This window comes from Arvicola amphibius, chromosome 5, assembly GCF_903992535.2.
Source record: "Arvicola amphibius chromosome 5, mArvAmp1.2, whole genome shotgun sequence".
Lineage (NCBI taxonomy): Eukaryota > Metazoa > Chordata > Mammalia > Rodentia > Cricetidae > Arvicola > Arvicola amphibius.
This window is the reverse complement of record NC_052051.1, coordinates 129281827-129298075: the sequence shown is the minus strand read 5'-3', so window position 1 is coordinate 129298075 and position 16249 is coordinate 129281827. Positions and strand designations below refer to the sequence as shown.

General features: G+C 34.3%; 1 protein-coding gene across 4 annotated transcripts in view; it reads right to left on the bottom strand.

The window, feature by feature from the left end:
• Csnk1g3 (casein kinase 1 gamma 3) overlaps positions 1–16249 on the bottom strand; it is an 89627-nt gene that overhangs the window by 14402 nt on the left and 58976 nt on the right. For 2 of the 4 annotated variants that reach the window (XM_038330675.2, XM_038330677.2), the window contains exons 7-10: positions 14278–14363; positions 14073–14157; positions 11948–12096; positions 11091–11186 (exon numbers count right to left, since the gene is read on the bottom strand). In XM_038330675.2, coding sequence (XP_038186603.1) covers positions 11091–11186; positions 11948–12096; positions 14073–14157; positions 14278–14363 — 416 coding nt within the window. The remainder of the gene's footprint in view (positions 1–11090; positions 11187–11947; positions 12097–14072; positions 14158–14277; positions 14364–16249) is intronic. The other 2 variants (XM_038330676.2, XM_038330678.2) reach the window with 1 other exon arrangement.

Sequence of the window (16249 nt, the reverse complement as noted above, 5' to 3'; positions counted from 1 at the left end):
TGGCCACCTACAAGCAGGTTAGTTCGCAATAACCTTCACAATTCCTGTTACTTCCACTCCCCCAACAACCACATTTTAAGTCCTTCTCCTTTCAAACTGTACCTGTGTTTAATGTTGTGTCCTCTGATGAAACTTCTGCTCTTATGGACTGGGAAAAAAATCTATTTATGTTCTTTTAATTTATATTTTAAAGGTTATTATATATTAATTAGGCATAAAACAGGTTTCATTATGCCATTTTTACACAGTTATATATATTCATTCCTATTACTCTCATTCCCCTCTCACTTCTGCTCATTTCCTTCCTCTTCCCAGCCAGACCTCCTACATTCATGTTTGTTTTTGGCATGGGGGGAGGGGATTGGAGTCCTATGAGAACATGAGTTACAGGATACTTGCAAGAGTATGGGCAACTAACAAGTGGCTACACCACCAAATATGACTCCAACTTTAGTACCCACAAAGGTACTCTAAGATTCCATCTTCTTCCCTCTATGCTTCTCCATTTCCCTCTTACTATGCGATTTCAGCAGTATCTTAATTTTACTTTATGTGTTTAAAAAGGGCTTTTATGTTTTTATTTTTAATAATAATTCTTACATTTGTCTAGTTTCTTTATACATTTTCTCATTATTAGGCAATATTTTTTAGCTCTTCTTTCCTCTTTCTTCATAATAGTCTTCCCTCTTCTTCCTTTTCCTCTTTTATTTAACCCTGCTTCTCCTCTGTTATCTTCTTTTTTTTGTTTCCTTCCTTTAATTTTACAGAACATTACATTATTTTTGCCATTTTCTGTACTATAGTCAATGGTAGTGTGCATCAGGGGGCTTTAACTGATACTAAGTACATTTCTATACCACACATATTTTTTAATTGCTGCTGTTAATCAGTATGTTTTCTACTCTTTGAATAGTACTGGGGTTGAGGTCAAAGGAGCTGCTCCTTAAGAACAACCTGAAATACAAACGCAGAGAGAAGCAGCAGACACAGCAGTCACAAGACAAACAAAAAGGCAAGGCAGCACAGTAAAGACAGGAGACCATAAGCCACTGAAACAGTTGAAATGTCAGATAAAAGAATCCAGAATCTACTTCTAAAGGCAACAAATGGCTCCTAGAAGATCAAGTCCACAGTAAGAAAATCAATCCAAGATGCAGACACAAAACTCAGCAACCTTCAAGAAGGCCAGCAGGAACAGAGAATCAGTAGGGCAGGTGATGGGGACTCTGGAACTCAGGTAAATGGTAGAAAGCATCACCATAGACCAGGCAAAGCTGGAGAAAGAACATAGAAAAGCTGAAGAAATACTACATTCAAACATAAATGAAGAAAAAATAAGCAAGCATGACAGACAACATGAAAAAATTCTAGGACTTGATCAAGAAAACAAACTAAACATTCATGGGGTAGAAGCCTCAGCTAAGATAAGAAGTAATAAAAGAAGAGATTAAGAGGATGAGACAAAGTATCAATGAAACAAAGGAGTTGCTTCTTTGAAAATATAAATAAGATTGACAAACCTTTGGCCAAATTAATCAAAACAAAGAGATAGAAGAGCAAAATATAAAATTAGAGATGAAAAGGTGAACCTTACGATAACAATGAAATCAAGAGAATCCTTGGGGAATGCTCTGAAAACCTCTATTTTAAAATGATGGAATGTCTAGAAGAAATGAGTAAATTATATTTATATAGTACCATCTACAAAAATTAAATCAGGAGGATTTAAACAACATAAATAGGCAACAAGATAGAAGCAGTGATAGTCTCCTAACAACGAAATGCTCAGGACTGGAGGGACTCACTACTGAATTCTCCCAGGACTAAGAACAAATGAACACTGGTGTTTCTCAAATACTTTTCTAAAACAGAAAAGGAAGAAAAACTACCCCAAATTAATTTTTGAAGAAAATGTTACAGATACCAAAAACAGATAAGGAAACAACAGAAGAAGGAAAGTGTCAATCAATTTCCTCGATAAACATACATGTGAAAATTCTCAATAAAATACTTATAAAATTGAATTGAAAAATATTAAAAAGAATACTCCATGATTAAATTTACTTCATTACAGGAAATGTATGAAAGATTTACTATATACATATAAAATAAATGCAGCACTATACGTAATATACTTGGGAAAAGAAATCATTGACAATCTTACTAAATGTAGAAAAGACTTTTAACATAGTTCTGTGTCTCTTTATAATAAAATTTCTGAACAAACAAGGAATATAAGGAGCATCCCTCAACATCATAAAAATTATAAATATCAAACATTATACTAAATTGAAAGAACTGAACACATTTCCTCTAAACACGATTATGAACGAGATAAAGATGTCTGGTAACTCTACTTCTATTCAATACAGTGCTTAAAGTTTTGGATAGATCAATTCAGCAACTAAAAGAAATAAAAAGGCATACAAACAGGAAAGGAAGAAATCAAATTACCCCCATTTGCAGACAACAGAGTTCCTCTATACTTCAAAAGACCTTAAAGATTCTAGTAGAAATTCTTACTCTATGAAACAATTTCAGCAATGTAGCAGGGTACATAATCCACACTCAAATCAGTAGTTCTTTTATACAATAACAAAGTTGTTGAGAAAAAAAAGGAAAAACTTCTTTCACAAGTGCTTCAAAGCAAAAATATCTAGTCATAAAACTAAGCAAAAAGATGAAAAACTACAATGAAAAATTTATAAAGAAATTTAAGAAGCTTAGACAATGGAAAGAATTCCCATAATCATAAATTCACAAAAGCAGTATTATTAAAATGGTTATATGACCCAAAATGTTGGAAGTTCAATGTAATCTCCAACAAAATTTCAATGACAGTCTTGACAGAAAGAGAAAAGTTTTAAAACTCATACGGAAGCTTGAAGGCCTCAAATGGCCACAGTAATCACAAGCACTAAGAGCAGTGGTGGGGGTACAGATGTCAAATTATACTACAAGGATTAGTAATAAAAACAGCAGTGTGCTGGCAAAAAAATGTACACACAAACCAGTGGGACAGAATAAAAGGTCCAGAAATGAATGCACACAGCCACAGCAGACACTGGGGTAAAGACAGCCTTTTCCAAAAACAGTGCTTAGAAAACTGCTTGTTTGCATGCAGAAGAATAAGAATAGATCTATATCAATAACTCTGCACAAAAATCAATTAAAATGGATTAAAAGACAATGTTAAATCTAAAGTCATGAAACTGCACAAGGAAAGAAAGGGAAAACAGTTCAAGAAATAAACATCCAATAACTGTCAGTCTTCTGCATAGAAAAGAAAACTGGCAGAATAGAGAGACAGCCTGCATGAGAAAATGCTTGTCAATTATGCACCTGAATGAGGGTCAGTATCTAGAATCTATATTTTAAAAAACCTAAAAAAATTAGACCAAAAGCTCAGATCATCCTATCAATGAACTGCAAATCAATACATTTTTAAAAACAAGAAAATACAAATGATTAATAAACATAGGAAAAGTACCAAAAACCCTTAGCTGTCAGGAAACAGTGACTGAAAAGCACATCAAAACTCCATCTCATCTTGAGTTGAACCCACTAGGATCAAGTAAACAAGGCCAGGCAGGGTAGAGGCAAAAGCAGGTAGAACTCTGAGAGTTTGAGGCTGCTGGCCTGTGTCTACACAGTGAAATCATGTCTTAAAAGAAAAACGAAAAGAAAAGAAAGCAAAAACCCAACACAATTAGCTAATAAGGACGGGCTCGGGAGGAAGGAACCCTTATACTCCTCTGGGGCCCGTAAAGTAGTGCAACCAGTGTAAAAACCAAGATGAGTATTTTTCAAAAATCAAAAATAGAATTAGCACATGATCTAACTGTACCACTTCTAAGTACATACCCACAGGAATCTGAGTTAGAATACTACAGGTACCTGAGCACCTATGCTTACTGACCAAGTATTCATAACAGCCACCTATGTAACCATCACAAATGCACATCACCAAACAAACAAACCAGGAAAATGAGAAAGACATAGACAACAGATTTTGTGTGTGTGTGTGTGTGTGTGTATGTGTGTGTGTGTGTGTGTGTGTGTGTGTGTGTGTGTGTTTTGCATGTATGAGGGTGGTGTGCATGATTGTGTATATGTTTTCCCACATATCTAGAGGCCAGAAGTTGACATCAGGTATCTTTTTAATTGTTCTCCAGTTTCTTTGTTGAGAAAGTGGTCTTTTGCTGAATCCAGAGCTCATTAATCTAGTTAGTCTAGCTGATTAGCTTTCCTAGGGATGCTGTCTCTGGCTGAGGTTACAAGCATGCACCACTATGACTAGCTTTACATAATCCTCTTTATGTTTCCCCAGTATCTTCAGAATAAAATACAAAACTAATAACAAGGACTAGTATATCTTTAATTTACAACCCACAGGCCTCCCAGTTTCAATTCTTACCAACACCCCTATCTACTGAGTTCAATTCTTAAGTGTATCTCTCTCCTCACCAACTTTATGCATGCTGTTTTCTCTGCCTGAGACACTCCTCTTTTCCCTACGCCTTCTTCAGCTGATAATCACCACTGATACTTTTGTATTCAGAGTATTTTTTTACATGAAAATTTGAATCATTAATTCAGGCCATGTTAGGTTTGTTTCTCTGAATATTCTCCTAGCACTCTGCTACCTACCTATCACAGTCTCCTGTCTCTCCATTCTTCTTTTCACTTCATGAGTCTAGAGCAGTAACTATCACAAACTAACAGTTTGTAACAAAGTAACAGTAACTTACATAAATATTTCTAAATAATAAAGGGCCAAAATTATGAGTGGGTACGTCTCTTTCCCAGTCATATCTATTGCAATAGTTCTATGGACTAACAGAGACAGGCACACTAAATCCAGTGGCTTTCCAAAACAGACACAGGCAAGAACAGACTCAAAATAACATCTTCAGATATACTAATTTATTCTTCATTCTTCTAGCAGAAAGAGTTTATTGAATAAATAGCTACATATTTTTATATTTCACTAAATATAAAAAAGAAAGTGAATTTGACAATGTTTTCTCTTGGTTATGTCTTTATTCTTCAGTTTTATGAAATGAATAAAATGTAACTTCACTGATTTAAAAAGTAATCAATTGTACTTAGCACTTTGGAAACCTCAGTCTCTCTATAAAATACTTTTTACAAAATTTTCACAGCGAAATCAAGGTGAAAATATTGTTAATATCATCCTCCTTTCACTGATAAATAATACAGCATACAAAAATTGAACCAAATCTATTGTACTCAACAACAGTATCATCATTTTGGTAACATGTATATCTGGTCTGTTAAATTATAATTAATCAGGACAGGAGAAAGTTCAAGTTTAGACTCTGCTACTCAGCATCTATTAAAAGATCATCAGGGGTAGGAATATGGCTCAGCTTCTCCATGTATGCACATGGGCACACAATCATTTGAACACGTGTATCACCACACACAAGAAATAAGCACTATCTTTCTTTAAGTCAAAACTTCAAGAAATTCCATGATGGTCAACTCTAAACAACCTAGAATGTTAATAGTGCTTTACTGTTCCACATAAAAAAAACTACAGTAATGGGGGTTATCACTGACTAGGAAAAGTCTGTCAAAGGTAACTGCTAAGGCTGGGCTTGCAGCATCATATTAGAGCTCTTGCCTAATGTGCTAAGATTTTACACACACACACCCACACACACACACACACATGCACGCACGCGCGTGCGCGCACACACACCATTTGATCCTTCAAGAGGCCAAAACAAACCTCTTAAAAAAGGTTCTTAAAAATCTCTGCACCACTTCCCTTTATAAGACCATGAGAATAACACATTGCTTCCCTTTCTACCCTGATTTAGGATCAGCTATAGTACTCAATAATAATAATCACAATAGTTAGCCTTTAGGTACTTTCATTTCATTAGTTTTAATTACATTTTCATTAGTCTAAGTATATATAATCATAATAATTCAAGTAATTCTGAATGTTCATAAGATAATTTGCAAGTGTAATAAATACATTATTTTGCAGTGGGATATAATTCTGGCAATGACATACTTGAGGTATTAGTAAATTACTCATTAAACTTTTGAAAATGTTTACTGTATTAAGTCAGTTTATGATTGAAAAGACAGCGGAGTAAGGGAAAACTGGTTGGGATGTAAAAAGAAAAAGAAAAAATGTAAAAAAAAAGATAGGAGAGAAAAGAAATCAATAAAAAAGAGCATAATTTCTTATTTTGATCTATGCATTCATTCTCCTACTAGAATTCTACTGGGTAAACTGATCACACAGAATAGAATGAAGCTGGAAGGAGTCTCAACAGACAGAAAAGTTTGGGAGAGACAGGAAAAAAGTACAAGCACTCTAAGGGAAAACAGCACTACTGCCAATGTGATGGAACAACATCAAAATAATTCATCCTGGGAAACACATAAGAGAAGCAACAGGCCAGAAAAACAGATTCAAAATAACCCTATAAATGGCAAGACAGATTTCTATTAGAGCCTTCACTGCTGCAGATCTCCCTGAGCACTAGCAAAACATGTAGCATAGCACAAGCAAAAGGACTCAGAAGCAAGCAAAAATATGGGTAAACATTTTATGCAGATTAAACATACTTTGCTCACTTAGCTTCTCCAATGATATGAATACAGGCACTCCTGCCTGTGTCTGTCACTCCTGAGTTCATATAACTATTCAAATATTTTTACTGCATATTACTAAAAATCTATATATTTTTATATATAAATGGGTAGTTACATACTTTAAAATGTAACAGTGAGGAAAACAAGATAGCTCCTAAGGCTTAATTTTGAACTGATTTTTAGAATTTAAATAAAAATGATTCAATATAGATTATGTTGATTAATAATGAATTAAAAAGAATGCAAAATTGATCAAATATGATGGAAAATTGTTCAAGCAGAAATATGCAGAGGAACGAGACCAAAACATAAGGTTTTCAAATTGAAACAGGTTGTGACAGAAGTCATCAGTTACTCTGAGCTAGTATTCAGATTGCCTTAAGGAGCCACTGTAAAGCCCTATAAGGCTGCAGTCTCTATAATCACACCTAAATAGTTATACCTGGCGGCCAGGACAGTGGTGAGCAGCTGCTGGCCGACGTGCTTTAAAGGTGTAGAAACTACAGCTTACTGAGTATGAATGTATAGCACAGCAGTGCAAACAGGGCCAAGTAGTACAGATGAAAAAGTTCAGATATCTATGAATGAAACTTGAAGGAAGCAAAGACAGTAAAAGGGGAGAAAGTTTTGTAAATGTTTTATTTAAAGCATTAATAAAAATACTAAACTTTACATTTAAAAATCTAGCTCAATGCATACTTAACCACACTCATTTTTTTATAACTTGCCGTGATATGACTTAAATACTGTTAGATGTACTTGCAAAAAATAAACCACGGCACACTAAAGTGTAGCATCCTTAGTGGTCTTCCTGGACCATGTTAACTTTGGTTTTGGTTAAGTAACAAAGAAATAGAATTATGGATAGAATTCGGCAACAAGCTTTCATAAGGATAGAGTATCATGCCATGAGCTCAAAAAAAGGTTAGTTGTATAAATCTGGGGAATAATCACTCATGCAAAAATCAGAAAATACCTGTACCGAGCCACCATGTCTGTCTGCTGCAAGGTGAGCTCTCAAATGATGGGGATTTGCCTGCTGAGAGTCCCAAGCTGCCCTGTGGTCTGCCGACTGCCATTTATTTAATGCATGTGGCATGCATGGAAGAAGAAAAACCCAATATGTTAAACATCTCATCCTTATAATATACAAAACAAATGTAAAAAAGGAAATTTAAAATATCCTTTCTATTCTGAATCATACATAGTTATTTATCTCTGAAGATGAAAGATATTTTTTTTGATAAATTGAGTAATGGTCAGCAATAAAAAGAAGTTAGAATCATAAAATTTTAGAAGTAGAAATTTTGGGAAGCCATAGATCCCACAAGTTCATAAGGAATTATCCACGAGCCAGGGAGCAGACTGACATGAGCGCACTGCGAGCCGCCGTGCTGTCTTACAGAGTCCGCACAGCTTCTCCCATGGGAACTACTTTTAGCATGTGAGAAAAAAATCCTTAAAAGGTTGAGATCCTAGGAGATGTTTCTCTCTTTTATTGTACTCTGTTTCTACTGCAGATATAACAGGAGAAAACAGAAAAGGTCTTGGAAAAGTAAAAAGCACTATGCACAATACTATGAGACTATAACAAAACAACATTTTTAAAAATCATAATCCCACAATCTCTTTGTGGCTTTAATTTTTTAAAAACTTGGGTCTAATTAAAGAGCCTTCTTTAATGAAACAGACTGAAAATTTTGGAGTTTCTGAGATGGCTTGGTAAATCTCTATGGGAATAAGAATAGGCTACTAGTATTAGACTAGTAAAATCAGAATGGCTTCTTAATTGCAATTTCTCTATTTCAGGAACACGCAGAAAACACTGACAGAAGGGAGAGTTCTTAAAGTTTGGTTCTTGAATTAGTAATGTTAGATAAAATCTGCATTTCATGGATAAAGACATTGACATTCAACACCGTCTTGAGGTCACAGACCTAGCAAAGAGCACAGTGGCAATTTCAGCCAGAGTCAGCTTCAATAATGGTACCAAGCTCCTGACACTAACTATGAATATCCTAAAGTCTCTAGTGCTTGTGTTTTTCTTTTTCTACCGAATTCCACAAAACCTTGCCACAAAGTGCCAAATATGCTCAGCTAAAGGAAGCCTAAGTACACCGGAGGCCAGAGTAACCCTTTCTAAAACAGACGTTAAATATAAGTAGAAGGACATGAAAAAAAAACATTCTGGGAGTAAGCTTCCTAAATTAAACTGTATAGTGCAAAATTACATAGGCCATGGCATGAAGTCTGCCATCAAAACCACTGTGAGAGTTCTGTCTTTTCATCACTCGCGAACTGCACAGCCAGAATTAGTGGACTGGGAGCTGACATTTAAATAAATTATAGGAAATCAAAATCTGAAAATGAAAAAGATGCTAAAAACGAGACAGGTATCTGTGGCAGCTGGTGACAGACCTCTGTAAGAAAATATTAAAAACCTATGTGAACTCTTTCTGCATAAACACTAACACGTACCTAACATATTATATGTAACTGTAGCTCCCCTGAACTTCAACCACTGACTGCTCTGTCTGCAGTCATTACAATGTTCAGCCCTTTTAAGGAACTCATGCTTTTCCTCTTTTGGACTGTGAACCATGGGGTCTGTCATAAAACAAACAAAACAAAACAAAAACATAACTGATGCAAAGATATTTTGAACTTTTTCTATGCACATAACTTTTCTTTAATGAGGAGACTGTATATTCAGGTCTCAAATCCCATACACAGCCCTATCCCAAAGGATTTACTGAAACATTACACATACATAGAAAATCTTCCCTGCATTTGGGGCAAAAAGAACTACAAAGAAAATACAGACCCCACCCTTAGAGAGTTTATATTAAAAGATCTATGTCTGTGATAAGTAGGAAGTTAGAAGCTTAAAAGTATTTAAGTTATAAAGCAATTCAACATTGAAGGTGTCCTTTACTACAAAGCTTTACTACAAGAAATTGGGCGTAGGAGTTTAGGGAGTACCAATCACTGAGACTCCTCCAGGAACATCCAAGAAATCAACTCTAGTTTAGAAAACAGAAACACCAGCTCTCAACTTCCGAGCCCTATACTTACATAGTTATCTTGTCAGGTTGTTCAAGTTATCAACTAACTCTACTTATAGTTGATTAGTTCATGAGACTTTTCATGTGTGGTTTTTTCTGTGTCAAACTCTAAAACCAAATCTTTCTAAATCAGCTATACCATAGATATTGTTAACTATGCCCTAAAGTGAGCTTTTGTCCAGCTATATGTTTTAATGAATGGTATATTTTAGCCTTTAGTCTTCATCTTGTTTAACCATTACTTGGACTTTAACGGGATAAATGAAGTGAAATAGAGGCAAGATAGAATCTAAATAAAAAGAGAATCTTCTTGCAAAAGAGATGTGAACTGCTGAAGTTTTCAACAGCTGCCCATGCCTGTCCCCAGGAAACATGAACTCTTCACTCGCAATCCTACTCTTATTTCAAATCACTCTTACATGCCTTATCTCTAATTTATGCTCTGTTCCAAGCAAATTAGACTGACCTATACTCCTAAAACAAATAACCTCTTGATTTTTAGCTTTTTACTTTTCTGTTGTCTTTCTTCTCTCTCCCCACCCCTTTTTCTCTTTTCTCCTCTCTTTTTTCCTGTCTTCTGCTCACTACTCTTAAGATGTCTTTATTCCATTATTTGCCTAAAAGAAGTCCACTTACTCTGCAGGTTTATGACAAGAAACAACATTTTCTATATTAGATATGGAAATGCATATAGCATATCTTCCAAGTGGTATATTCCAAGCATATACTCCAAGTGATAGTTTATTCTACTTCAAAATCATCTGTGCATTTAATGTAAAATTCATAAGAACAACACCATCCTTGAGTTCAGATTTACTGAGAATGAATTTATATTCTATTTTATTTTATTCTATTAGAATTCTAATTAAAAATTATATTCTAGAAGTTAGCAAGTATTACCACTACTTAATAGTTGAGAAAATAGGGCTTAGGAAACTAATTTATGCAGAGTGAAAACACATTCGTGTTCGTCTGCTTCCAAGGACGAGTGAGCTCTAGCTAAGCACCACTCAGTCACTCGGGTTAAAGCACTTCTACAGATTGTCTTTTTTGCCTCTGTATTTCTCAACATATGAATAAAAAAAGAGATCATTTAAACAGCAGAAATTCAATAAATAACCCACTGAATTAACTACAGAGAGAAAGAGCAAAAGCTGGGATAATTTAACACTTCCATCCTAACAGGACCAAACATTGCTTGGCTTTGACTAATTCGTAGCGTGAATTAGGAACTGGTAATAATTCTGAAATTAATGGCAAACTAAAAGCTTTCTGAAAACACAAGTACTTTCAATCCTTTCATGTGTGTATAATGTGTGACCCATTGAAGAAAAATGTGCATTTCAATAATGAAAGTAGAGATTTCATATCCAAAGGACAGCAAACCTGATTTTTAGACTGCTGCATCTTATCTCTGTGTTGGTGTGCTTCTCTGTTCGATGACAGGGCAGGGTCTTGCTGAACGGCACCCACTGGAGTAGGCTACAAGAAAACAACAATTACTGCTGGAATGGCCTGCTTCAGAAGTCCCATCTACAACAGTTTCATTAGCTGCTTAAAAGAATCAATGAATCAATAAATGATATTGCTAAGTAAATTAAGTCTTCAAGAGGCAACACTGTTCTCAAGCAATTGATAAAAGCTTTTAGGGTAAAGTAAAAAGACCACAGTTACTTTTTAAAGTATTTTTAAGACATTTAAACACTTTTCAGTGTATTGACTTTTGTATATAGGAAGGGTCTTCTACTGTTTTTATTAATTTTAAGGTACTTTCTCACATTAAAAATAAATATGTATTTTTAAATCTCATATCCAATGCTAATATATAAATAAAAAACATTATTACAAATTTAAAAAATACTACTTAAATAACAAAATTAGATATTTAATATTTTGACTCAGAAGCTTTTAAAATTCTTAATTTTGATTAAAGCAGAACATAGGTTATTATAGAGAAGTAGCAATACTATATTACCATAAGAATACTATATAGAAATATCACATTTAATATTAAAAACAAATTAAGATAGAAAGTCCAAAATAACTCATCACCCTTTTATGAAAAGCAGAAAATCCAGTAGCAGAGCTTATATAAAATTCCAAGTATGATGACCACAAAGAAATGTCCCCAAACAAGAAATAAAAGGAATTCCTTACAAACTGTTCTCAATCTTCAATGGAAATATTCTGTACTATTAAAATATCACAAATAATCTTTTACTTTAACAGCATAAAGTACCTACCAACTGTTTACCAATCCAGTCATATTCATAATCAAACATATATCCTTTGCGATCAAACAGGTCGGTAAAAAGTTTTCTTAGGTAATCATAGTCTGGCTTTTCAAAAAAATCTAGCCTTCGTACATAACGAAGATATGTTGCCATTTCTTCTAGAAAGGAAATAAAAGTTATTCTGACTATGTAACTCTATAATACTCAATAAAAGTTAACAAAATCCTATTTCAATTTAAAATTTTCAACTATAGAGAAATTTAAAAAGGGGGAAAGAAAGGGAGAATGGAAACAAGAGGAAAGGAAGTGAGTCATTTAGTTGTTTGCAACACTTATTACCAAAGGTTAAAACATTTTTTAAATATTTTAATAGATATCTTGAGTTGTACTAGAGGGTGAATTAATGGCTCAATGATACAACTGTCTAATCACAAGGCATACTTCATGCATATTTTAAAATTTACTCAAACCACTGCTAGAACTAGCTCACATGAAGCATCTGCACTAGTTTTCTGTGTTTCCTTCCGCATTAGCAACACACACTAACTTACTAACATGCAACAAAATTTCTAATCTTCACCGTGAGCTATATTTAACCAACTGAACTAGCAAAACAAGTGAAGTCATCTCAAAAAAATCTGATGCAAGAACACATTAAGAGTTTTCTTTTAATTTCTAATCAAACAGTTGGGTAATAAATTTCTATGCATATATATATGCATATAAAATTTTATATATATATAAAATTTATTTAGTTAGTTTGTTTTTTCGGGAGAGGGTTTCTCTGTAGCTTTGGAGCCTATCCTGGAACTAGCTCTTGCCAGGCTGGCCTCAAACTCACAAGAGATCTGCCTGCTTCTGCCTCCCGAGTGCTGGGATTAAAGGTGTGTGTCACTACCATCCGGCTTTTAAGTTTATAATTTTAAAAGTAAAGAAAAACAAAAATCTGGGTAAAATTGTTAACTAGTTAAAAAAAAAAAGTTTCCCAACATTATACAAAGAAACAGTAGGTTACCAGTGCTGAAATCTCAGACATGAAGATTTCGCTGCACCTCTGATCCCACTAATTCATATGTAACATAGTGCCCTGGTAACTTTCCTCAAAGAGAGACTTTCTCGTTATTCCACTTGCTGTATAATTACAGGGTTAATTATATTAGCACCTCCATTTTTTCCCGGAAAATTGCTTATAAGCTTCATAATACAGCCACTCAATCTATCTAGACCTAAAACTTCTAGGTCTGTCACCAATATTGCTTAATCTGCCATTTATAGAAGTTACATCAAGAGAGAAAATAAAGTTTACTGACAGTGAATAAAGAAACATATGCTATTTCTTTCAGAACACTGACTTTATTATTATGAAACCATTACACAGAAGAGCCATGAATACAAAGTGATATAAGACCTCCAACTTGAATGAGTTAATATTCTTTATACTTCATGTTGCGATGCAAATAACATCATATATTTAGTAATTACCAACAGCTAAGCTTTGTGGTACAGGCCACTCAGGAGGCTGAAGCAGGAAGGCAGCAAATCCCAGGCCAGACCAGGGAACAAAGCAAGGCCACAGACAGGCCTGGGTTACTCAACAAGCTTCTATCTAACAAACAATTTCTTAACTTAGGACTAAAAAACCTTATTTTTGCTTCTGAGGAGAATTACTTTCAAAATGTATACACTAATATAAAATTTCCATAAAATTGGTAAAATCAGTAAGATTTTATAGTACTTTAAAAATAGAATATTTTTTTACTTAAAAAAATAAAAGTAATTTTTTTAACAACTTTGACATTGAGATTCAAACAACTAACAGTGCACTAAATGATATCACATATTCTTCGGCATGTATTTCAACTTATTAAGAATGAATCATTGAAGAAAACATGGCTTTAGTCAGTCTTCGGGTAATTAAAAGATGGAATTTTCTTCATATAATGTCATCTTGTGGACAAATATACAAACTTTCTGTGATCTATGCAGTAATTGTTGACAACTTTTAAATCACATTTCTATAGTGCTCCTGTTTTTCAATGTATACAAAAAAGTACTTATAAACTTAAGCAATGAAAATTAGCCTTCTTTATGCATAAGCACATTTCAATTCATGAAGTTTATCATTGTCCATTACCTGGGAAATTTTCACACAACACTTCTATTGGTGTGGCTCGTTTCGTGTCGCCAATTTTCTGATACCTCTCTTTTAATGTGTCAGCCTAAAGTGGAAAGAGGAGTGCAAGAATGTGGTGTTTTAAAAACTATTTAGTTGTAACAGAAGGTCTTAATACACATTAAGATTTTATGAACTCCAATAAAGAAACACAAAAATTAATTACCTTTAAGCCTTGCCAAGGAAGACTGCCTCTCAGGAAGTACATGAACATATGCCCTAAAGCTTCTAAGTCATCTCTTCTACTCTGCTCTGAAATAGAGGAGAATAGGAAATTTCACTTTCTCTTACCAGTGAAATATGCAAAAATGGAGATTATTTCTAAATTTATGACATAAATGCAAAATACGGATTTACTATTTATAAATACCAAAATCATATATAAATTCTTTCTACAGATCGTCATCTTTAAAATATACCATATGATATCTTCAGTGCTACTGAAAATTTATTTACCTGTTTAGATGCCTATCCATGGAACTTAAGAGGTGAATGAATGGAAAGGGGGCTAAATGGTCAAACTGAGATCTCTGTATCCTATAGATCCATCTTAAAAAGTCAGAGCAGAACATGCTACAGAGTATGAGAAACCCTGGAGCTGAAAGTGCTTAGCATTAACTCTGAATTTCCAAAACACATAGAAGGACCAAAGTTCCATATCACACATTCTCTATTAACAATAAACAGAATTAGTATTGCAACCACATAACAATCATGTCAGACACAGCAACACTAATAACTCCTTTACTAATATTTGTTTCCCCAAGCGCTACTACAACTGTCATTTTAAGGTTTTTGTTTTCTTGTTTTGGTAATAAAATATGTAGAATATAAATGACTGACAGTAACAGACTAAGACTCTGACAGACACAAAAATATTTTAATATTGTCACTGAAAAATTGAGATTCCTTGATTTTTAAAATACGACGAGATTTTTAAAATACAAATGAGAAGAAAAATACTTAAGAAAGTGCAGCATGCAAGATAAGTTTCTCAAATGAGCCATCTTATTGTGTATTATCTGAACAATGCTCAATGTTTCCAGAAAAACAAACTTCCCTGTACTGATCTGCAGCAAAATGAACTTCTACCTTGCGTTCCCACAGCACTTGCTTGAGTTTACAAATAATGCTTATACTGTTAATCAGTTTCTATCATTTTCCAAGACGGCAAGTTATAGGAGAGCTCTTTATTCTCAAAACCCAGTAAAATGGCTTAGGGTCTCGGAGACTTAAAAAGGAAAAGTAATATAAAGAAAATATTGTTTACAAACTCCAGATGAGAACTGAAAGCACTGTGGGAACTTTTACAAGTTCAAAGAAGCTGGCCTCTTGCTAGTAACTGACTTGTTGTATGTGGTGGAGCAGAGGTAGGTGCATTTGAAAAGCTTGTAGATGATAGTGAAGTACAGTCAGGTTTGATAATTACTAGAGGGAAAAGCTTTGCTCACTGTAGTAAAATATACCCTTGACACCACACCTGCATAGCTATCACTACGATCAAGAAATTTCTCGGAGACTTGAAATAGCTCTGCTATTTAATTTCCCTTTCCACCTCCAACCTCTAGCCCGAGGATCCCACTTACCTGCTCTGTCATTATAGATTAGATTCTTTTCATACGGTATTTTATACAATACAGATTCCTATCTGATTCCTTCACCATGCTTTGCATAGAGCTCCATGCATCAAGAGCTCATTGCTTTTCATGAAGACAACCACAATAAATCTGCCTATTCACCTAAGTAAGTGCAGCTCTTGTGGGAGGACGATATCATGAACATTCTGAGTCTTGGTATGACCACCCATTTTCTTTCAACTTGAGGAAATACTTAGGAGTCCATCACAACATCATGTGGCAGTGCATACGCAGCTTCATGGGACACTGGTTCTAAAGTACAGTGTGGAGAGATTGTGCCGTTTCCGATCTCCACCAGCAATATGAGATTGCCAGACTTTTAAAAGTTTAGTATCGTCAGTCTTTTATATTTTATCCAGGCCAATTGCTATGACATATAAGCTTACTATGGATTAACAGTATTTTACTGATGACTGATGCTCTTGAACGTCAAATGTTACTATTGTAAATCATTCATGAACTGTGTATTTTCTATTTTCATGAAGTATAATTTATTGCAAA